General features: G+C 43.4%; 1 protein-coding gene across 3 annotated transcripts; it reads right to left on the bottom strand.

Annotated features, from left to right (window-relative positions):
• Positions 1-1,234: 1,234 nt before the first annotated feature.
• Positions 1,235-22,107, bottom strand: LOC114449219 (ephrin type-A receptor 4-A-like). Of its 3 annotated transcripts, XM_028426687.1 has the most exons (21): positions 21,962-22,107; positions 21,361-21,428; positions 19,044-19,241; positions 18,706-18,816; positions 17,983-18,337; positions 9,373-9,528; positions 8,605-8,753; positions 8,226-8,421; positions 6,731-6,855; positions 6,427-6,586; positions 6,214-6,325; positions 5,400-5,458; positions 5,095-5,208; positions 4,808-4,993; positions 4,668-4,729; positions 4,358-4,567; positions 3,919-4,092; positions 2,393-2,580; positions 2,348-2,354; positions 2,032-2,177; positions 1,235-1,395 (listed from the first exon to the last, which is right to left on the bottom strand). In XM_028426687.1, the coding sequence occupies exons 1-21, from the start codon at positions 22,053-22,055 to the stop codon at positions 1,278-1,280; spliced, it is 2,988 nt and encodes a 995-aa protein (XP_028282488.1). In that variant the 5' UTR covers positions 22,056-22,107; the 3' UTR covers positions 1,235-1,277. The 3 variants fall into 3 exon arrangements, with proteins under 3 accessions (XP_028282488.1, XP_028282486.1, XP_028282487.1); XM_028426685.1 differs by lacking the exon at positions 2,348-2,354 and having other exon boundaries at positions 2,032-2,217; positions 3,919-4,095; XM_028426686.1 differs by lacking the exon at positions 2,348-2,354 and having other exon boundaries at positions 2,032-2,217.
• Between the last annotated feature and the right edge of the window lie 456 nt (positions 22,108-22,563).

Below are 22,563 nucleotides of genomic sequence, written 5' to 3'. Positions count from 1 at the left end.
ATATATCAAAGGCTTCCTCAAACAACTCCCTGGTGTGTATGTGTGTGTGTATTATATAAATACATATACCATATGTGTGTATGGTTGTGTAGCAGGAGACAGATGTTTGCTGATTCGACAGGTTTGCACTGCAAACTCAGCCCAATTTAGACGACAAAAAAAACACGATGGCACGCAGTCGCTCGTGGTGACAGCCCACTCCTAATTTTCTCTCCTTTTAATTTAGGCTCTGTTTCTCTTCTCACTTTTTCTTCGTTTTTCTTCTTCTTCTCTGTGTCTGTTCTCTCTCATACACACACTCAAACCCAACACTGTGTGATTACGCCAGCAGCATTTCAGCTGGGCGTTCTTCTGGAGTTGTTTTCCTTCGTACAGACACCTCTGACCAAGTCTCAGTTTGCTGCCAAATTCAGAAATGATAAACATGGAAGTGTCTCTGAATGCAATATACATTGCATGTTACATACATTATAGTGGAAAACCAAATACATATGTGGATGGGTTTGGCATTTATTGCAATGCAATATGGCACTCGTTACAATATCTCCTCAGTGTTTCTATTTTACAATGTACAAACTAGATAAAAAAGGACCATAAATAAACAAAATGCTTCATGTAGCTAATTCTTAGCATCAAATAAGACATGTGTACACAGACACCAAGGGATGATGTTCTAATCTAAGTGTCTAATTCAACAGAAAACAATCATTAAAAATGAAAAACACAAGCATCAGTTTGTTAGCATGAAACTAGTAAGAGCTAATGATGATACATTCTGTTCGGCTCCTCCCACTTTCTCTCTTAACTCTTAACTTTGCATATTATTCAAAGACAGCTGACATCCTAACAAGGGGTATTCCATGTTGGATGCATTCACACACACACCAAACACACACACACAGACACACAAAGGACAAACACAAAACACATTTCTTCAAGTCAAGCATGAAGCAGCAAAAGAAAAAAAAACTTGGAAGCCATTCTGCTTATGCAAATGCCAGCCTTCACAAAACAGATTATAAAACAAAGAAAAATGAGGATGCGATCGATGAGGGCATCAGTCTAAGCTCTCAGTAGCTGGATGCTATCTGTGGCCATGTCCAGATCAGGGTTTATAGAAAACTCCACAGGATGGAAGTTCACAAAAGTGCTGCTTATCTCTCTTTTTCTTTTTCCCACTGTACTCGTCTCCTTTGTATTTTCCACTGGTGAAAAGTCCCTCTAAAGTGCACAGATGAGGTAAATGAAATTCTTCTCAGAACAGGTTTGTATCCGGCTCAGACTGGAACCATAGAGCATTGCATGTGTTGCATTTGAGACAGCATCTCTTGCTGCACGCTGGCAATTAGTATGTCCTGATGTGATGGTGTGATTATTCCAAGTCTGTCCATCTCCCTGTGGGTGCACAGACAAAGACATGGGCTCAGATACACACATACACACAACAAAGCAGTATTTAAAGGATACAGTCAGGATTCACTTTTTTGTTATCCTCCACAGTCTAATAAAAATGGACACTTGAAAGCAAAATGATCTACAGATTTCCACATATACACACATTTGTAGTTATTTTGAGTTTAGTTAAGAAACAAACTGACAACTAACAATTAAACTACATCTTGTGTACATATAGTTTATGCCTGTTTGCCATAGTCTTTGTCTCTTGGTGCTTTTAAAACACATTATAGAGGAAAGAAACCACAGCACAGGGTTGTTTTAGTTTGTATGGCACACATGAGCAATAAAGGGTGCTACCACCTGCCCTCATTCCTGGGTCAAATGTATCTGCATCGGTCCAAGTATATATTAGCTCAAACAGCATTTGCTGTTGAATGTGAGAGACCAGCATAAAAAGAAACATTTAGAGTGTGTTTTGTGAAATGAATCATTTTTGGTAGATGCTTTTTTTTTAAAGCAGGAAAACCCTCTAAAAAGGCAGCTGACACATGTGTGATGATATTTGTGCCACAGCTGAGAAATCTGATTATGTGACTCTCACATTAGTCTATTTTCACACAAAGGTATACTTACTGGTGTGTGAGAGCCAGGAGGCTATCAAGGCTGGTGTAACCTGCTGCCGCCAGGGTGTCTCTGTACCTCTCCAACCCGATGGACTGCAGCCACTCACACACCGACCACTCCGACACACACACCTCCGGTACGACTGACACACACACCTCTGAGCCCACCCCTGACTCCAACATTGTGCCAGCGGGTCTGTGAATGCAGAGAGACGGCAGGTTGGTGGTGGTGACAAGGTATGGAAATAACAGTGTGAAATTATAATTGAAGGAGAACTCTGGTTGTAAGCCGGATAATGAAGAAATGTAGGCGTGGGTGTGAGTACACTGTGGCTATGTATGGGCTGTGGGCTTACATGTACATTATGTACCTGTCCCCTCCTGTCCGGCGCAGAGTCCCGGGGTTGCGGATAAGTTTGTCCAGCATGTTGAGTATCTGGCTGAAGGTGGGTCTGTCTGCACGCTCTCTCTCCCAACAATCCAGCATGAGCTGGTGCAATACCACGGGACAGTCCATGGGCGCAGGCAGCCGATAACCTTCCTCTATCGCTTTAATCACCTGAAAGACCAAGACAGAGAGTTGTAGATTAAAAAATGTTTGCGCGATAAAACAACAGGAATCTGAACTAAGGGTGTATAAGCTTATTACCTGCAGGTATAATGTCTGCCATGTGAGCATGCTGATGTTGCTACTTAGCACAAAACCGAACGTTCATGCCTCTAACAGATCAAACATCACTAATAATCATTCACTGGAAGCTATGTTGCAGTTCCATTTAATCCAGAAATGCATATAATACATGCATGATATATATATACATAGCTTAGTACAGGAGATTATAAAAATCCTCCAGGATTCAGACTGCCTATTGAAAGTCAAGACAAAAAAAACCTTTCTTCCAACTATTTATTACCAAATACAGTATTTATTACTTTCTGGTTGCTCTCCAATATCTTCTAAGACTTGTCTCACAACTGAATGCAATTTTAATATTGTGCAGCTGTAAGAAATTCCACTCCTTCCTGTGTGCCGTTTGGACCAACAGTATATCTGCAGCATGCTCACAAATCAAGCTGAGCGTCTCAAATATGAAAACATTATACTCAAAACCTGCCTGAGTGTGAAGCATATAACTGGGTCACAGCTGAGAACTAAAAACAAGGCTCAGGCTCTTGTATGATTGTGAGAAAAAAAAAGAACACAAGAGGCATGAGGAAGAGATGGTGATGTTCAAAAATGTAGGTACAGTAAACTGATTCTGTGGGCTGCTCACACTAAAGAAGCTTTGAGTCGCTGCTTATGGAACAAATTTATTTGGAAAAAAGATTTTTCGGGGGAACTGTGTGTGTGTGTGTTTGGCTAAGGGCTAAAACGCTGTGTGTTTGCTGAGATAAATATTAGCCCGCTGCCCTTCCTGTAAATAGTTTCAAAGCAAAGTTTGTCAGTTTTCACACAGTGCAGAGGTCAAAGACACTCAGTCAGAGTGCAGAACACAGACTCTATTTTCCCCCAGTAGACTAAAATATGCTAAAGAAGTGGGGCCACTTCCATGTATGACTTTATTTAAATGAGGTTAATTTAAGTTTTAGTTGTGGACCGAACAGAAGTACAAGTTTAATTTGACTTCTTCAGAAAGTCACAGCTTATCACAGACACATGAATTAATGATAATGCTTTCCAACGTGTTTAGAGAATTAACAGCTGTGTCTTTTAAGAACCTCTTTCTTATTTTGATATTGATTTTTCCTGTCAGTTAGCTTCACGGTGAATAGCTTTCATCCAACAATGCATCCAATCACCAACAGAACTTTTAGGCAAATCCGCCCATTGTCCATTTTACTAATAACCACACAATGAGCCACTCTGTTGTCTGAAGATAATAGAGAAATTACTCACATCCTGGTTGTTCATGTCCCAGTACGGTCTCTCTCCATATGAAACCACCTCCCACATGACGATACCGTAGCTCCACACATCACTGGCTGTGGTGAACTTCCTGTAGGCTATGGCCTCTGGAGCTGTCCATCTGATTGGGATCTTCCCTCCAGGGGACAGATAAGTCCCAGTGGCCTCCTAAAGCAGCCATAAAAGTCAGACTGCTTCATTCAGTGATTCATTATCCAATTGGACAAATTATTTTTTTTACTGTGGTCTATTCCACATTTCATGTGTTTTCAATTAGTCATCGATCTTTGGCAGCATTTAACAATAAATGTGTGAACTAAAGATGTGATAGCACATACAGTAAACAGCCTGTAAATATTTAAACTGATAAAGAATAATGCGGCCAGCGCTAAGTTAAAAATCATCACATTTTAACTGTTGGATGTCTTACCCTTGTAGTGTAGGCGGCCTCTGGGTCGTCCTCCAGAACTCGGCTCAGGCCAAAGTCAGACACCTTACACACCAGGTTGCTGTTGACCAGGATGTTCCGAGCGGCCAGGTCTCTGTGAACGTAGCTCATGTCTGACAGGTACTTCATACCTGAGGCGATGCCGCGCAGCATGCCGACCAGCTGGATCACTGTGAACTGCCCGTCATGTTTCTGGAACAGACAGAAAGGGAAGGTTAACAAGGACGTCCAGGAGTGACAGCAGTTTCTGTGAAGACTAGTTTGTTTCACAATAGAAAATGGCTGCACGTACTCGGAGAAATGCATCCAGGGATCCATTTTCCATGTATTCTGTGATGATCATCAGTGGCTTGCCTGAACAAGTAAATGGTTATAAATACGAGGCTATAAATCCCACACTGCACGTTCTGTTAAAGTACTAGTATTACTCACATCTGGTGACGACGCCCTCCAGCCTGATGATGTTGGGGTGGTCAAACTGTCCCATGATAGACGCCTCAGACAGGAAGTCACGTCTCTGTTTGTCAGAGTATCCTGCCTTCAGACTCTTGATGGCCACATAGATCTCCCTCTTCCCCTGCACGCGCAGCCGACCACTGCACACCTCCCCGAACTCTCCTACACGCACAGAACAAAAAGCAGTGTCAGCGCCAAGTAAGCATGTGTGTGTAGGTTTGTGTGTGTGTGTGTGTGTGTTAGAGTACTAATGCCAGGCTTACCCATGCCAATAACCTTCTCGATGTGAATGCTGCTAACATCAATCTCCTTGGCAAACTCATGGATGGCCTGATCGGGGTCTTCATAGGTGAACGGGTCCACGTAGATTTTGACTCCTGCCAAGAAGGAGAGGTGAGAGAGAGGAGGAAGAGGAGGAGGAGGAGGAGGAGGACGAATGCAGAGGACGGTGTGAAATACTAGTTGTGTAACTGCATATGTTATGTAAATGTCTTTGGCAGTTTGTGTAAAAGATATGTGCAGGTGGATCGGAAGAAAAAAAGAGCATCCATCTGTGTGTGTGCAGTACCTGGGTTAAGATGTTTCTCCTCCTCTGAGTCCTGCTTTGTTTTACTGTACTTGCTCCTTCTGATGAGACACAAATGGTGAACATTTAACAACATTTAACAGTATTACTGTAGAAGAAAAGTGAGAGTATTCCTGTGACTCATGGCTTAGTTAGTTAAGTGAACTGACAAAAGGTCATATGTGTTTTTAACTTTGTGCGTCTGTTTTGTAGCAGGGCTGTGCCTTCACTGGGTTTTTAAGGATTTGCCGCCATAGAAAGCAATGACAATGAGAACAGAGAGCAGCAGGCTGCAGCACGGAACGACCAGATGAAAGCGTTTATGAGAGAGAGGGAGGAGGGGCGACGCCTCAGGTAGCGAAAGATAAAAGGTGTTTTCCATTAAACAAAGAAACTGTCAAAAACACCTTTGTGGGCTGAGCAGGTGTGGGTCTGTGTGTGAGCGCGTGTCTGTGAGGGCACCTGCGCATGCTTGTGAGAGTGCACGCCAGCGGAAGCTGACACACAAGCTGTGCTGCTGAAGAGACAGTAATGACAAGTCAGGGACAAAGGGATTATCACTGTCTCCACTCTAATCCCCTTTAAAAGCTTCAGGTAACACACACACATTATTTTGCCACACAATAATAAGGGAGTTGTGTGTGTTGTTTGTGTGCATTGTGGCAGATATATCAAAAGTAGTGGTTAAGGAAGTTGCACAAATGTTGACGTCAGAGATGCACTGATGGGCAACAAACACGAGTATGGAAGTGTCTGACCGCCCGTATGGGTTCTTTGATGTGTGTGAGAGTGTGTGTTTGTGTGTGTGTGTATATACCTGCGACTAATGATGAAGACTGCTGCAGATATCAGCAGTAAAATTCCAACCCCGCTGACAGACAGCAGCAGGAAGGCAGAGTTGACTCCTTCTCCAATCAGAGGGAAGGGATCTAATGAGGAGGGACACAGACATCAGCGACCAAAAACTGGTGACTTCTTCATATAAACTTTAATGGATCCTCTAAAAAACTGAACGTTACAGTACGGGTACCTGAATTGGTGGAGAATTCAAATGGAGCGCTGAACTCTCCGTACCCAGCAGCTGTGCGAGCACGCACATGGAACACGTAAACAGTGAGAGGGTTGAGACCTGTGACATCTACACTCCGAGAGAAGGTCCTCATTATGCGGTAGGACCTCTCTCTCTGATCCTGATTAGATGGAACAAAAAGAGGGGACTCTTTTCAGTGCCTGACTGCAAATCCATCCTCACCATTAGTGAAATACAAACAGCGTGCCAACGTATTGACATTCCAGACAGATGCCTGAGCTGCATTAACCTGCAGGCAACTCACCTTTTCATAGAACTTGACCTCATATTCCAGGATGACCCCGTTGGGTCTATCTGGCTGTTGCCACAACAACGACAGACTGTGCCTGGTGACATCCGTGGCTTGGATGGACGTCACTGGAGAGGGAGCTGAGAGGGATACACAGATGATGGAAGATAATAAAATATCAACTTGTATTAGGACTCACAGGATGCTGTTTTATAACATTTGCTGGCTTGATCACTGCTATAGTGTCTGTTTGTCAATAATCCCATTGACCCAGTGCACCTGAGAACTGACCTACATCTCTTTCCCTTCTATTCCACAGAGACAGGCCCTATTCTCTGATCTCTCACTCTCCTTACATCGCTTCATTTTTTTCCTCCTTTCATCCCTGTTTGTCCCTCTTTGTGGCTGTTCATACGATATCGGGCCATATGGTAGTGCAGGTTGGACTTGACACATCCCAGGCATTCTCTCATGCTGTGCGTGCACAGCTAAGTTATTTCCCCGGGGCACCTGGAACTGAGCAGGTGTGCTGGTTTCTAAATGCCACCATAAAGACTTATAGCAATGACAGTTGAGATGTAACAGCACTTAAAGGAAAAAGAAAAAAAAGCACACACTGAAAAAACTAATGGAGAGCATGTGTGAGGGACGCCACACACCAGCTGACACCTTCACAAGTAAAATGAAACACGTCATAAAATGTGGGTACATTCTCAAGCACTTCCACAGTCGAGCTCAAACCCTGTCAAATGTCAACAATATGCTGCTCAGTTATTTTGCTGCTGATTGAGTGTTTTCTCATTTCATTGTATCTCCTTTCCCTTCAGCTATCTCTGCCTATTTGTATTTAACTCAGTGATTTACATTTTCAGAATGCTTTCTGACATCCTCTTGAGTACACCCTATAATTAATTCAGCTGTTGTTAGGTGTAGGAGGACAGAGTAATAGCTATGGCAACTATGACAGTGATAGTAAGACTTTTCAGTCGACGGGAAGAGAGCTGGAAAAGTGTCTTAGAGCTAAGAACTTTTAGAAAATCACTGCATGGCTGGTTTTCTTCAAATACAGTTCATTATAGTAGAAGCAATGCAATTTTAAAGTACATGTATAATATATGTGAGTGTAAAAGTGCTTCATTTTGAGGATGACATGTTCAATTTCATTCAGGATTCTGAGGACTGAGTCCCCCTGACACCGCAAACTGTTTTGTTTTGTTTTCAATCTGGCTGGATTTTGGCATAAACAAAAAATACTTACAAGTGTTACAAACTGCACTTCCTCAAATGGCCACACGAGGCAACAGACAAAATGTTTGAAAAAAATAAAAGTGCCTCAGGTTACAGGGAGAACATACAAAGCTACAGCTTTGAACACTACTCATGGGGCCTTGCTTCCCTGTGGGTTCTCGTGCACTCAGCAGCAGTTCGTGTTGTGCTGACCCACTTACTGCTAACATCTATAAGCAGATTTTGTGTTGCTGCCACAGTCAAACACCTCTCACACACTCACCAGCTTGGTTGGTGGTGATGCTTACAGAAACGCTCTGAGCAGCTCCTGCACCACTGGCCTGGGAGACCCCGTTGCGTGCGTGGACGATGAAGGTGTAGTGTGTGTGGGCCCTGAGTTCGCTCACCACCACCCTGGTGGCCTTCAGGCCAGTCTGGCTGGGAGAGAAGAGCACATCTGAACCACAGGGCAGGCAGAGCTGAGAGTTGGAGATGGAGCCAGAACTGAGCCGGGGGTAATCCCCAGGCCGGCTCTGAAGGACGCCTCTGCCCAGCTGGACTTCAGGTCCCACAATCCCTTGGTCTGACTGCATCCCTAAACCGCTGTGCTGAGCTTCAGGCTGGGAAACACTGCGATTCCTTGGGAGTGCTTTACCAGCAGCCTGACTGTGGCTGCTGGTTTGACAGATGAGACACTCCACACTGTAGCTGGTGTCACTTCTTCCTCCCAACCGACGAGGGGGGGCCCACTCCAAGACGACCGATGTCTCATTTACCACAGAGATGAGCTGCTGCGGGGCTGAAGGTGGCTCTGAAGATGAAATGGAATAAGCTTGAGTATGAACAAAACTATGCACATAAGGACATTTGTGGGGTGTGTGCTTCTGGGGGGTGGGGCGGGGGGGTTGTTGGCACAACTTGAAATGTAGACATCTGGCACTGAACTGAAAATCATACTGTTTTTGATGGCTTGGATGTTTTCTTCTGTGGCATTTATTTTTTATGAGCCTGAGACACTGTGTGTGTATGTGTGTGTGTTTTTCCCATGCTAAGCAAACCATGTGCTGTATATAGGCATAATTAAGTTTAAAACACACACAAACCAAGGTCTCCAACTCTGCCACAGAGACCCAACTCACACACTGAACGAGAAATAGAAGACATTTATTCTCTTCTCAATGTCTTTAGTTATCACTACCAGACAGGATGTAGATGGTGGCTTAGTCATAAGTAATGGGATCATGAAACAGGGACTGCATTCACACACATCTGTGTCTCTCTCTGTTTGGTAGAGATAGAGAGTTTGGGGTAACAATGACTCCGCTTTTTGCGCTTTTTTTTTTTTAGAAAAAATGCACATATTGTCTGTGTTTTCACCTCTACCATACTTTTTTGTGTGCATGTATGTGTGTGTATGTGTGTGTCCTTACGGGTGCAGGCCATGGAGGGAGGGTCAGTGTCAGCACGGAAGAAACCAGAGTGACAGTCACACACAGTGGCTCCCTCTCTGAGTGAGTGGCTGTGTGGAGGACACTTGGTGCATCCTGCATCTGAGGACTTGGCCTTATAGAAACCAGCAGGACAGGCTGCAGAGACAGAGACAAAAAAGGCGGAAATCAGTCACACTGAGTCCAGCTACAGAAAAGAGTAGTGTAACTGGCAACATGTTACTTAATTTCTGAGGCATGATTGATAACTGTGTGGCCTAAGAAAACAGCTCATGATACAGTCATATGTACTTCAAGTCAACACTGGATGGTAAAGTGGCCTTTGTGCAGTCATCCACTACTTCTGTCTCAATGACACAAGGACATTCTGGCAACCCTATAGTGGAGGGTGCACATTCTCTGACCACTGGAAAGTCCTCCTTTTTTCCTGACATGTCCTTGATTGAATGATGTATAACCCAGATGTACGTCGTCATTTCCCAGAAATGTGTCCATGCAGTTATCCACAGCAAACTCTAAGCAAATAGCTCACTGTGTTCTGAAACTCCTTGTGTCTGGTAAGAAATGAATTTCTCATCCTCCCACCCACCCAAAAACAAAACAAACAAAATAACAGGGTAATGGCTTTCAAAGGGACAGGGAGGGAATACTGCTGGAGGACTACCTGGAAAACTATCACACTGATCTCTTCAGACAGCAATGGGAGAAAATCCAGAAGATCTGATGTGAAAAGCTGACAGGTTTTTGCACCAACTGACTTCTCTCTATTTCAGTGGTCACTAGTTTGACAGTGAGGTTGTTTTTTTGTATTGTGGAACAATTAGTAAAGGTCAAGGTTCTCGGCCATCGTGAGGTGTAGAGCCTCAAGTGAGACATTTCCGTAATGGTCTCAGTGAGCCGAATGCATCAAATATTGAATCACAACTCTGCAACCTTCCTAACTCTAACCCTAACCCTAGTTTTGACCCTAATTTTAATCCTAAACCAATAGCCCAGTTAAGTTAAGTTAAGTTAGTTGTTAATGAGTCTGTTATAATAGGGAAAGTCCACACTGCTTTAGTGCAGAAGTGGTGTTGCAAGAATATTGCCAGTGCAATTAATGTACTTAATACTGAGTTAATAGCCAATCTAGTTATATATCATATATATATAAACACAATTACTTGTTCAAGTTGTATAGTTGTAACCTCACTGTGAAATAAATGATGATCCCATATTGCTATTGATTAGAACAAATGCATAAAGTGAGTGTGATGGTCTGCTTTCTTAGAATAACTGTCAGCCTGATCTAGGCTGTAAATCACCCCCACAGAATGAGATAATGTGTGTAAACGTTGCATTTCCTGAATCCTTAGAATCATGCCAGTATTGATGTGTTTGAACTCTCGTTCTTCCTGATGTCACAGCTTTAAAAGACAAAAGATGATCATAGGCAGAAATGGCAGGAAGAAGAGCTCCAGTGTCCTCTGTACTAAACATAATACTATAAATTATTGAAATATGTCTTTAACAAGGGCCAATACTAAGATATACACCAGTGTCAAAAATGCATTTTTTCATCGGGGGGAGGGTAACTTCAACAGCTGATAAGAATAATTTAGCTGTGACTTCAATGGGGTTATAATACCAAAATGTTGACTACAGACATGTAGCTTTTCAAAAGTATAAGCAACCTTTGCCACCTCGAGTGGTACCGACATCTTGTCTGGCCCATGGACTGTTAGGGGCCACCCTGCAAGCGGCACAGTCAACATTCACTTAAGGTCAACCAGGCCCTGACCCTTGATTGAGTCCCTGTTGTCTCACGTATTGACTGTTTAGAGAGACTGACCAACATCCTAATCAACACAGGAATATAAGAAATATTTGTATTCTTTTGACTGCATTTAAATACTGTAAAAAACAAATATCTAAAGTAAGAAATTGATATAGTGTGATGAGGAGGGGCACTTTGACTCCTTTTATCTTCAGTTTTGATGAGCAAAGAAAGAATAGAACACCTAAAAGAACACTTACTGATCAGCTCCCACTCACACACAGAAACCAGAAACACAAGAACTGAATACATCAAAACTCCACAGTGCTGGCAGCCCACACAAATATAATTGACATTTAAATATATGAAAGAAGAGAAACAGAGAAAGAGAGAGGGCGAGAGAGAGAGAGAGAGACAGAGGGAGAGAAATCTTCTCTCCGTATACCAAGGAGTTCACACATTGACAGAGCAACAATACAATAAATGAGTGCATAATTATACTGCTTGACATCCACTGGTGAAGCAAAAGAGATGGCAAAGCCTGCCTGGTTAGAGCCTTTTTCCTCTCTTTAATTTTAGAAGGAAATCCTTCATTTGTTTCCACCGCAATCATTTTTTCAACACCTTCTTTTTCATCATCATACCCCATTCATTCTCCTTCCTCAATCCCACCATCTTTCCCAGCTCTCTCCTTTTTTTTCCAAACCCTTTCACATTTCCAAGGGAGATGAAGACATCTCAGTGGGAGTGCAGAAGAATGTGGGAATGATGTGTGTGTGCGTATGTGTGCGTACGTGTGCGTACGTGTGCGTATGTGTGCGTGTCAGCATGCTTTATGACACTCTCATCAGTAGATGAGAGGGAGGAAGTCTCCTCTGTAATCTACTCAGACCAACCATCCTGCCCCATCTGTGTGAGCCTCTACACATTTGCTCTTTCACACACTCATTTGCCCTCCCTTTTCACATTTCACAATCTCCATCATTCGCTCCCCGTGCACTTCCTCCTCAACCTCCACTTATCGGTCTCTGATAACTCGCTCTCTCTCTCTCTCTCTCTCTCTCTCTCTCTCTATCTATCTATCTATCTATCTATCTATCTATCTATCTATCTATCTATCTATCTATCTATCTATCTATCTATCTATCTATCTATCTCCACGTTGATACCGGTTCAAATGTGGCTGCACACAATCAGTGACCACAACCTGTAAATTTAAAAGACATTTACAGCTGATAACAGTAGCTTTAAACAGCTGAATGACCCTTTATATTATGTCAGCAATGCAAGATAAAATAATCATTCTCCAGCTGTCATGCACATTCCTTCGTTTTTAATCATGAATGTGGGTAAGTAAGCCATGTATGGGAAAGAGTGGGAATTAAACAGGGGAGACAGAGACAAGTATTTGACCTGCTGAGGACTTTAGAGGTTGATTACAGGGCTCAACAAGACTCTGCCAGGGGGTAGAACACTGCTTTTGTCTCTGCCCCATCCAATCGTCTCCTACACAGAGGACAGACTGAAGGAGGAAGAGAAAGAAAGGAGAGAGTATTTGAAGCCATAAACTTCCTTCAGCGCCCCCTCATGTCTCTATTCTCTCTGTTTTCTGTAGCCTTTTGTGTCTTCTTTAGCACTGGGTTTGACAGGGGAGGGGGTGAGTGCTGGTGACCTGGAATAAGCGCTCATGAGGGTGTCATTAACCCAACATTAACCCTACGCTACCGAGGGCCGCACGAGAGCCTGAGCACGACCGGGAAAGGAGGAAGGACACAAACACACATATACCGATAAGATAAAGTGAAAACTTAAAGCGATGAGTACATGTCAGCTATCAGCTGCTTGGCTGCTTCAGACAAGTAAGAAAAAGTTTGTGTAAAGGATGGGGACCGACAAGGAGTGAGAGATAAAGAGGTGGAGAGAAAAAAAAGATGAAGTGAGGAGGAGGAGGGAAAGACACAGAGGGGAAGGTGCCCTTTGATTACTATCAGCATTGTCTGCATTTGCATATGCATTCTTCTGCTACCTAAAATGCAAATGCAGCTCATCGCAAATCCAACTAAGAGCCTTGTCGGCACACTGTATGCATGCATGTGTGAGGGCACAGTGTGTGTGTGTGTGTGTGTATATTCTCCTTGACCCCTTGTTATCTGTCATCATCCCTTGTTCCTTCCCAGCAGAGGGGTGGAGATGGAGGAAGTACCCCCTGACTGCTCCAGTCTGACACCTGTCTGCTTGATGGATGGATGGATGGATGGAGGGAGGGATGGGTTGACGGATGGATGGGCAGATTGATAGACTGAGAAGGAGGGACACTATTAATCACCGGGGTCATGCCCCTTTTAATTAAAAGCCGTGGTAATGCTTCAGAGATAAGACGTGATCCTTATCTTTTCCTACTGTATGTCTTTGTTGAGAGGATTGTGTTCTCCCCAAATGTCACCCTCACATTCCTGTGTAGTTTGGTGCCTCATTTATACCCATAACCGTGCACTCAGTGGGAGCTGCAGCTTTAAGTTTGTCTACATTTATATATTCTCCAAAACTGGTGGTTTTTAAGCAAAATGTGTGCATGGATTTGTGAGCGAGTGTGTGTGCCTGCCCAAAGCATTAGCATGTGAAAGGGGCTCTACAACAATAACCCCCCTCCCTATCAGACACACACATCATCCCCACCACTGGCAGCAGCACACCCCCCCCCCCCCACCCCATGACTGTGTGGATCAGGGAGAAGAGTTGGAGAGGAGAAGGGAGGGATAATGGGAGCAAGACAGAGAGAGGGAGAGCGGAGTATGTTCCGATGCCAGCAAGCTACAGCTACGGTGGAACCAGCAAACCCACTTTATGAACAACCTGGAAGAGGGAGACAATAGCACACACACACACAATTTGATTACTAACCATACACCCCTCCCCACCTGAGGCTGGTTTACTTGTGTCTTTGCCTGCTTTGTCACCTGCCACACACGCATATATACACATATACATACACTAACAAGCACACACACACACAAATTCCTCACTCTCTGTTTGCCCCACTGCACTCTTCTCTAGGCATTCCTGGGCAGTCCTCCAAACTGTGACTATATTGGAGGAAGGGCTTTGTTAGGCAGAAAATCAAAGATACAGTACACACACGCACACCAAATCAGCAGTCCAAAATGTCCAGAGTCCAGAACTGCAATGCAATAATTAGAGGGACTGAATGCAGCGATTACGCACTAATTCTATCATCTGCTCTCTCTTTCTTTCTGTCATCTCTCTCTCAGTGTGGCTGCCTCTCTCTTCTCCCATTTTCAAATGCTTCCTGCTGTTGACGAGACACTGCAGGTGCGTTGGAGAGAAGCACAACCATGAAATCTCTCTGGACACGGGTAACACAGAAGCACACACACACACACACAAACACACACACACATACAAACACACAGAGAAACATTCCAAGCCTCCCAGGCAGTGAGCAGAATTGAGGAGAATCAGACGACAGAAAGAGGAGGCCAGTGAAACAAAAAGCAGAAGGCTCCTCTTTCATTCTGCCTCTCTAGCCGTTCACATTTCAAATTCTCTCTGTTGTTTCTCCTCCTTCATTTCCGATCCTCCTAGACGGATCGCAGCTGTCAAACTTTTGACATCTTCATCTACCTCGGTCATGACCCTGCACTCTTCAGCTTAAACTCTGTATATGTGTGTGTGTGCGCGGCTGTCAGTCAGAGTTTTTGACGTCTTCATCAGGCTCAGTCATGACCTCGGTCTTAACCAGGGGTTTAGAAAAGAGGGGGAGTTCCCGCTCTCTTGTGTTTCTCTACCCGTCCCCTTTGCACCCGATGATGGACCCCCAGCGGGGGGAGGGGCAGCCCTGTATTGATGCCTTCTGCTGTCAGTGGCCCTCTTTCAACCCCCTCTCAGCCCATTCAACATCTAATCCCTTCTTCCTCTCCAGAGCTCCTCATCTCATCCTCTCCATCCTCGTTACTCTGTGACAACACTGAAAATGAACTTCTACCCAAAGTCCTCTTTAGGTCCAATTTCTACAGATTTGTGCAAATAACAATACACATGAAGCCTGGTGTAACATTATTCTACAGGCAAGCATGCAGAAAGATTTTCTTTTGTCTAGTGTGTCACCTTGTTTGGAGTTTATGCTAAAGTAGCAGGCATTAAATTACAGGGAGGGTTCAACACTTTGTGAAGTATGCTTATTTACTTTTTTGCCGAGAGAGAAATAAGAAAATTGACACCACTATCAGGCCTGTCTGTCAAAAATAAGGCTCGAGCCAGAAGAGGGATAACTCAGCTTAAAACAATGAATGGAAATAATAACACAATCTGCTTACCAGCACCTAAAAAAACTCACAGATAAACTGTTGGACTTGATAAGGAGCAGTGAGTAAAGTATTCATTGTGAGCATTAATTATTTTTCTCAGACTGAAAAACAGCTTGTACTCAAAGATATCTCTGTCTGGGCTTAGTTCGTCTAGGTTCTGCCTTTGTCTGGGTCTGTTATACTGACTGATTGAAGACACGTGAGTCTGGAAGATCCAGAAACCTTTTGACCTGTGTGACAGATCATCTGATTCTCTCCTCCTTTCACTCTCCCTTTTCTCTCTTCACAATTTGCACTCAGAAAAGTCTTGAAATGTCTCATGCAGCAGGGTCAGAGCTTTCTGCTGAGCAGTGTTCGGTATTCATCCAGACTTTGATGGATTTCCACTGAGACAGCTTCGCCCAGCCAACAACCTGACAGGCAGTGAAGGAGCAGAAAGACGGTGAAGAGAGCACTGGATAGATAGATGGCACTTCACATCTGCTGGAGGTTCAACAGAGTCAAGGGTCTCTCTTAAATCTAGTTGAAGAGGAACATCTTTCAGACCTCAGGGACCACCCCGCAAACCACCTCCTCTTTTCACAACGAACAAATGGGGCAAGCCTGGTGCGGATTTTTAGGGAACATTTGTCACCCAGAGAAATTTGGCTACCGTTTCTCTGACTGCATAGAAAAAGTCAAGTCTTTATTGCCAACTGGCCCAAACTGCATCCCTCTCTTTATGTCCGTCTCACTGACTTTCTTGCACTCCCCTCTCTTCTCTTTGAATTATGGGTCTGTTTGTTATACAATTAGCCTGCTGGGATAGGCTTCATAAATAAAAGCGACGGAGCAGATCCCGGCCTCTCTATTGGTCTCTGTCCATCTGTGTATATGTTTGTGTGAACATGTTGTGTGTCTGTTGCGTATGTGACGGCATAAGGGGGAGTCATGCCATGCTGTAAAAGTGTCTCCGTCGAGTCTGTTGTCCCCCATTCACCCCACTTCATCACACAAACACGCACATTTAGTAGTTTTCACTATGATGACACTTCCAAATATTACACGTCATCCAGGCCACATGTATGTTGGTGAGAGGTGTGAACAGCTTGCATATTTGTTACCGTAAAGTTCAGACCAAATTTGTAAGTGAGATCCCAGATGGCTGCGGTTGTGTCAGAACACCTCAAACTGAGACCTGGGACTTCCTGCTGGTACCCAATGCAAGAAAAAAACTCTGTTAGCAAGTTTGCAAAAGATCAAGTCTGGACACGTGTCTGATGCACCTGCACCACATGGGTTTAAACCACTCCACTGTGTGGGTATATTATTATGAGCAGCTTAGCCAAACTGGAGAAAGATGCCACTAAATCCTACACAGAGATTCTTTCATTTGTACTGAAAATGAAGCACAAATGACACACTATTTCTTCACTGGCACAGCACTTTCCTGGAATCCTCTACTCACCACGAGTTTGCCAATAACCAGTGAAAACTCCATAAAATATGAGGCATTATTTGGTTAGTTTTAGAGTTGCTGGTAAACAGACAGGGCCAATCTGTCCCCTTCTGTTTTTTCATGCTAAGCTAATCGCACTTTCTCCAAGCTCCAGCCTTACAGACAGACCTGAGGGTTATGTCTTATTCATTACTTTGAAAGAAAAATGTTAATATACAAAACATTGAACTATTCCTTCAGTGTGTGTGGCCCCATTCAGACATGTAATCCTGTGTGTTCAGTTGAATGTCTCAGCTTCACGACTGAATCTATCTATCTATAGATTCATATATCTATCTTCATATAGATTTTGATGGCTCTAAAGTGATCGGAGCAAGTAACTAAATCACACGTCTTTTAACACGTTTGATCGGCATGCAATTGTATTCATGAGGATCGGTGTGCACAAGAAAACAATCAAGACACTTCAGAGGGAAGTCCAGGCATTAGCAAATGTCAGAGGAGCGACTGAAAGACAGGCTGTCTGCATCCACAAGCAGAGGACAGCAGCCAAGACAAGAGCGAGCAGTGTGGAAGCAGACTCAGAGCAAGTTTCAGCCTCAATCATCTGAAGTGTGTATGAATGGAGTAGCTTAACATAAAAGTGAACATGTCAACTGAAAACAGCAATGTTACATATCAAGTCACAGGAATCCCACATGGCGAGTATCCTGGAATAGATTTAATTTCCGCAGGAGTAAATTCGGATACAACTCACTATCAACACAAACATCAGCACTAATTAATTTGGTGAGTTGTTGTGGAACATTCTGCGAGGTCCAACTCTTGTTCACTGAAACAGTTCACTGAATAATCAAGCAGGTGTTAATTACTACAAAAACAAAATCTCAATGTTTCCCATCATTACTGAGTAGCTTGTTACCGACTAATGATTGTTATTCATAAACACATGGGACTTTGAAATGGTGACTCAAGGGAAGCTTATTTCCAGAATCCAATGAATGAGTCAGAGAAGCACAAACACAAACAACAAACCACAGAGAAGTATCTCTGCTGCAGCCAGCATGGCTTACCTTTACATGCACCGCCCTTCTCTTCATATCCTGGGTTGCAAAGACATCCACCAATAGGAACCAACCACTCTCCGTCAGCGCCACAGTACATTTTAGGCTCCTCTCTTTCTTCTGATTGGTTGACGCAGGACCCCCTAACCTCCACCAAGGACGAGGTGTCAGCCCCGGTAACGGTGTCGGGAAAAGTGGCCAGGTTACGAATAGTGAGTGGGCAGGTTTTGTAGAATACTCTGACAGACACCAAAGCTATGCAGGCACCAACATCCTGGAAGGCCAGGTAAAAGCCCTTCCTGGTCGTGACCTTCACATCTCGCACCTCAGTGTTCAGCTTCATGATGCGATCTCCAACATCAACCTGAATAGAAAGAGGATGGTGCAGTAAAATATGTCAGCTCTAATTCATTTAGTATACTTGTCCAGCACAAAGTCTTTTTCTATTAAGCAAGGTTGGTCTTCACACTGTCCGGTGTTGAGCTCTCATTCATATGAACCATTATTGATTGCAAAGGTAAAATAAGCTTTACTGCCTATAACAATAACGTCAGGGGTAAGTGCATTGAGAACTTGGCATAAACAACCTGCCAGCATGTCTGGGAGAGCAAAAAGACATCCAAGATAGAAGTGCTTGTAAAACAAATAATAAAAAATTACAACCAAGTGCAAGCATGTTGAGTGGAGGAGGAGGGATAAAGAACTCAAAGCCTGGCAGTTGTTCGGTGTTACCTGGGTGAAGCTCTCATCTGCTGCCACAGTGTCCACCTTAATGAAGCTGCTCTCTTTGATGTAGCTCTCTCTGTCTTCGTTTGACTCATGGTAGTACAGATTGAATGTCTCCTACAAAATAAAAGAGGAATTTAATCTACTGACCATCAGCAGCGCTCGTCTTTTCTCTCAACATGATAATGAGTCAAAGTGCTTAAATAACTAGCAGTTATATTTTATAAAAGAGGACCATTAGCAGTGGTCTGTCCACGAACTAATCAACATGAAGGTTAATCAGAACTTTCTCTCAGACCTGCTCTCAGATGGTTCAGTGACCTGTCTTTCTGCTTCTGATGTACCTTGCAGGTGCCGGTGACCCCCGGCAGGCTGTTGCAGTCTCTCAGTGTAAACTTGACTTCGACGTAGACTCGCTGAGCGCCGGACCGAGGGATCCAGTCAGTCCTCAGCCAGTTGTTCTGATTAGGTTCTAGGACGTTACACACCTGGTAGGTTCTGATGGGGATGTTCTTCTCGTCCATTATGCTCACCTCTTCCCACTTCAAACACACACATTCACAGTATATTACTAGAGCTGTGAGGGCAACATGCACAAGTTGTGTATGTGATCCTTGATAGAGGTTTTATGTATTTCTTAGTGCTTTAAACTTCACAGCAGCTACAGTCAATATCTCCAAAACTCTAAATAATTTACATGCACAAATAGCAATGCAGATTTTGGGGTGGACTGACCTTCTTCTGTACACTTAGAATGCATTAATACCTTTCAGGCAATCAGCCGATCAATAAGCAGTGAACATGGATAAAGACAGCAAGGTTTCCAAATTTATTTTAGAAACTCAAATCTAGTCAGTTACAAAGTCTCTTGTAGTGCACATTTAAATGATGCTGACACTTTTAGATGAAATGCAGATACATTTTACCACAAGCACTTGAATGCATTAACAAATTAGAGTCTCCAGATGATTATATTATTTATATATAAACTTCTAAAAACCACTGTTGTCCTGCTGTCCTGGAATGAACTGAAGCTGACTGCACAACATAAAGCTGAACTCTTCAGCCCTGAAAGCTTTAACAAAGACACGTTGACCAACAAAACACTTTTAGTCCTCATAAATACACATAAAAGGGGATCAAATACATTTGCGATGCTGGTGTGCACCCTCTAATTCACTGCTGCCATGTGAATTCTCACAGGCAAACATTCATTCTTGCATCAATATTCTGCAGTGGACAGTAGTTCAGATTTGTTGCAACTCCAAGGTTTTCAGAGGCACATTTCCATACAGGCGAGGTGAGCTCAACCTTCACTGCACCATCCATCTCAATAGAGCCGATTATTTGCCTTGTACTGTGACCCTTCAAATGACCGCTGAGCCTCCCAACTCCAAATTGGCTTTTTATTGCCACTGAATAATAATCTGGTCTCTCCCCACTAGTAAGAGTTGTATACACACTAAATGCACCATGTCCAAAGACAGAAAAAGAGGGGGAGAGTCGATGAATGACAGACTGTGTGTGTCTATAGGGTGTGTGTGTGTATGTGAGTGTGTATCTTCAGATTGATCAATATGTCATTATAGTCAATTGTATTGTTCAATTATAGCTTATTACTGATACAGATAAATGATTATTCATGAGGATGAAAGAAACTAGAATTAACATTTTCAACCTTTCAAAAATGAAGTGTGTTTTTAATGTTTTTTGTGCTAACTGGTATTATTATTAAGTGTTGGCTGATATATGTCAGTAAATTATTCTCATACAGCAGCATGCTGGCCTCAAGCATTGAGCATCGCTCTGTTTTTTGGGTGCAAGTCTTTGTGTACAGTAAGCGCAAAAGAGTGCAAGCATGAGCAGAGCATGCGCTTATGCCCATGTCTTTGTGTGTGTGTGTTGCATATGTGGGGTAAATGAGCATTGAGTAAAGACAGCTGTATGAAAGGGGGTATGATGCCTTCTTGTCTCATCTCCTTTGGAGTTTTTGTCTGCAGACAGAAATCACAGCTGTCATGGAGAAGAGGAGGAAAACAGCCTTGCCATTGCCCCAACCATAGAGAAATGGAGTTTTGTATCTATATGTGTGCGTAGCTAAGGGATGAAGAGGGTGGGGGGTGCCTGTAATCAAAAGCTCAGTGCGTGCAGACCAGGACCTTGTCAATCAAGCAGCATGAAAGAGAATGAGAGCATGGTGACTGAAGAAATAAAGAGTCAAGTTCACCAATAACTCTTAAACCAACAAAGAGGTGAGAGAAACACTGAGCGAGAGAGAGAGAGATAGCAGATCATAATGTACCAATGATAAAATGCACAAAAAATAAGGAGATAAAACATAAAAGAGATATCTCCAGGAATCATCCTGGCAACTGCACATTAGTAAATCTCCCTAAAAAATGACACCCACCACCAAGCTGGTTTATGCTTTTACTTGTGCCAAACGCAATCTCATATTAGCACTTAGGCTTGGTGAACAACAGCACATTTCAAAATCTGTGGGCTGATTATTTACAGTTTCCAGACCAAGTGTGTATAAGTATGTGTGTTTGTGAGTGTGAGTGTGTGTGTTTTCCAAAGAGAGAACAGGTTGTAAACAGTTTATCTGTTAAAAAGAAGAAGAAGCAGAAGAAGAAGAGTAAAAAGGCAGCTCCCACTCACCCCTCCCTCTGAAGGACTGGCTGCCCATTTCAGCTCTCCTGGCACTGTCCTGGTATCCAGCAGGGTCACTAAAATTACACATAGACACACATGCAGGTGGTTTTGAGGGTAAAAAGCTGCAAACTTTACCTGTCAGACAAGGTAAAGGGGGCACTAAGATTGGGGAAATGATAGAACTAACATAAAGGAGGTCTTACTGTATTTGTAGATATTTAATGAAAACAAAATTCTGTTATTGTTTTAAAAGCATCTGATTATTTAACCTATTTTATTTATTTATGAAGACACCAGTTCCAAAACTGAATTCACTGAGTCATTTCCACTAATCTGTGTCTGTATCATGTGAATATCTGAAAAACAAAAGGCAGATTATGCTGACAGCACCACGGACTGAAAGCATGCAGCTGAACTCCTTGAGGGCACAACTCCACGGAGAAACCATGGCAAGAGTATCAGCAACGGTGAAATGCTAACAAAATCCAACTTTTTCGCTCTTCAGCATCCATGTAGACGTGCCTGCTCTTCCTACAGGACGCGCCAGGAGCGCACGGTGTCTCTATACCTCAGCGGACAGCCCGAGTCCGGTCCCCCTTTTACTTACCTTCGTTAGGTGGATAAATCCTCGTCCTCGAACTTGAAACTAGTGTTATTATCCAGATGGTTGCTGAAAATGTTCGCCATAGATTCGCAGCCATGTGTGCCGTGTTGAAGCGTGTGCGTTCCGCGTTGGATCTGCGCGCTGGCTGAAGCGGCTCCATCCCGGTGGGAAAAGTGTGTGTGAATGAATCCAAGTGTGAAAGCGAGTTGGATGCAGCAGCGGATACTGGGGCGGTCTCTTACACTCAGATGCTTCCCCTAATGGTAAATGACATGAGCCTAATGGCATACAGTGGTGTGGCCCCTGGCATCACTGTATTACCTCAAGAGTGATTTCTTTGTCTGAGCCCTCTTTGGATAGTACAGTTGATTTACTCGGATGCATATCTAGTGTTTGAATGGCTGCAGAGGAAAGCGAGGCAGTTTCTAGTATGTGACTATAACTTTAATTTTGTTTTAATTCTTAAAACTTAACCGGATAATTGTGACATTTGTCTTCGATTTTCCAGCACAGACCCAAACAGGGTCAACTTGCACCTCACTTCTCAAATTGAGGACTATAATACAGTAAACAAACGCACCCGTCCTGTGCTCCCTGCAGCACGT

Source organism: Parambassis ranga, chromosome 17 (assembly GCF_900634625.1).
Source record: "Parambassis ranga chromosome 17, fParRan2.1, whole genome shotgun sequence".
Classification (NCBI taxonomy): Eukaryota; Metazoa; Chordata; class Actinopteri; family Ambassidae; genus Parambassis; species Parambassis ranga.
Note: the sequence above shows the minus strand (reverse complement) of the source record. Positions and strands in the feature narration are given on the sequence as shown.

Bases quoted from the DNA above. Each gene is read 5' to 3' on its own strand.
- LOC114449219 (XM_028426685.1), bottom strand. From the start codon at position 22,055: ATGGCTGCGAATCTATGGCGAACATTTTCAGCAACCATCTGGATAATA. The intron at 5,459-6,213 runs GTATATACACAC...GTGTCTCATCAG, and splicing joins GTCTTCATCATTAGTCGCAG to AAGGAGCAAGTACAGTAAAA. The intron at 4,994-5,094 runs GTAAGCCTGGCA...CTGTGCGTGTAG, and splicing joins CGAGAAGGTTATTGGCATGG to GAGAGTTCGGGGAGGTGTGC.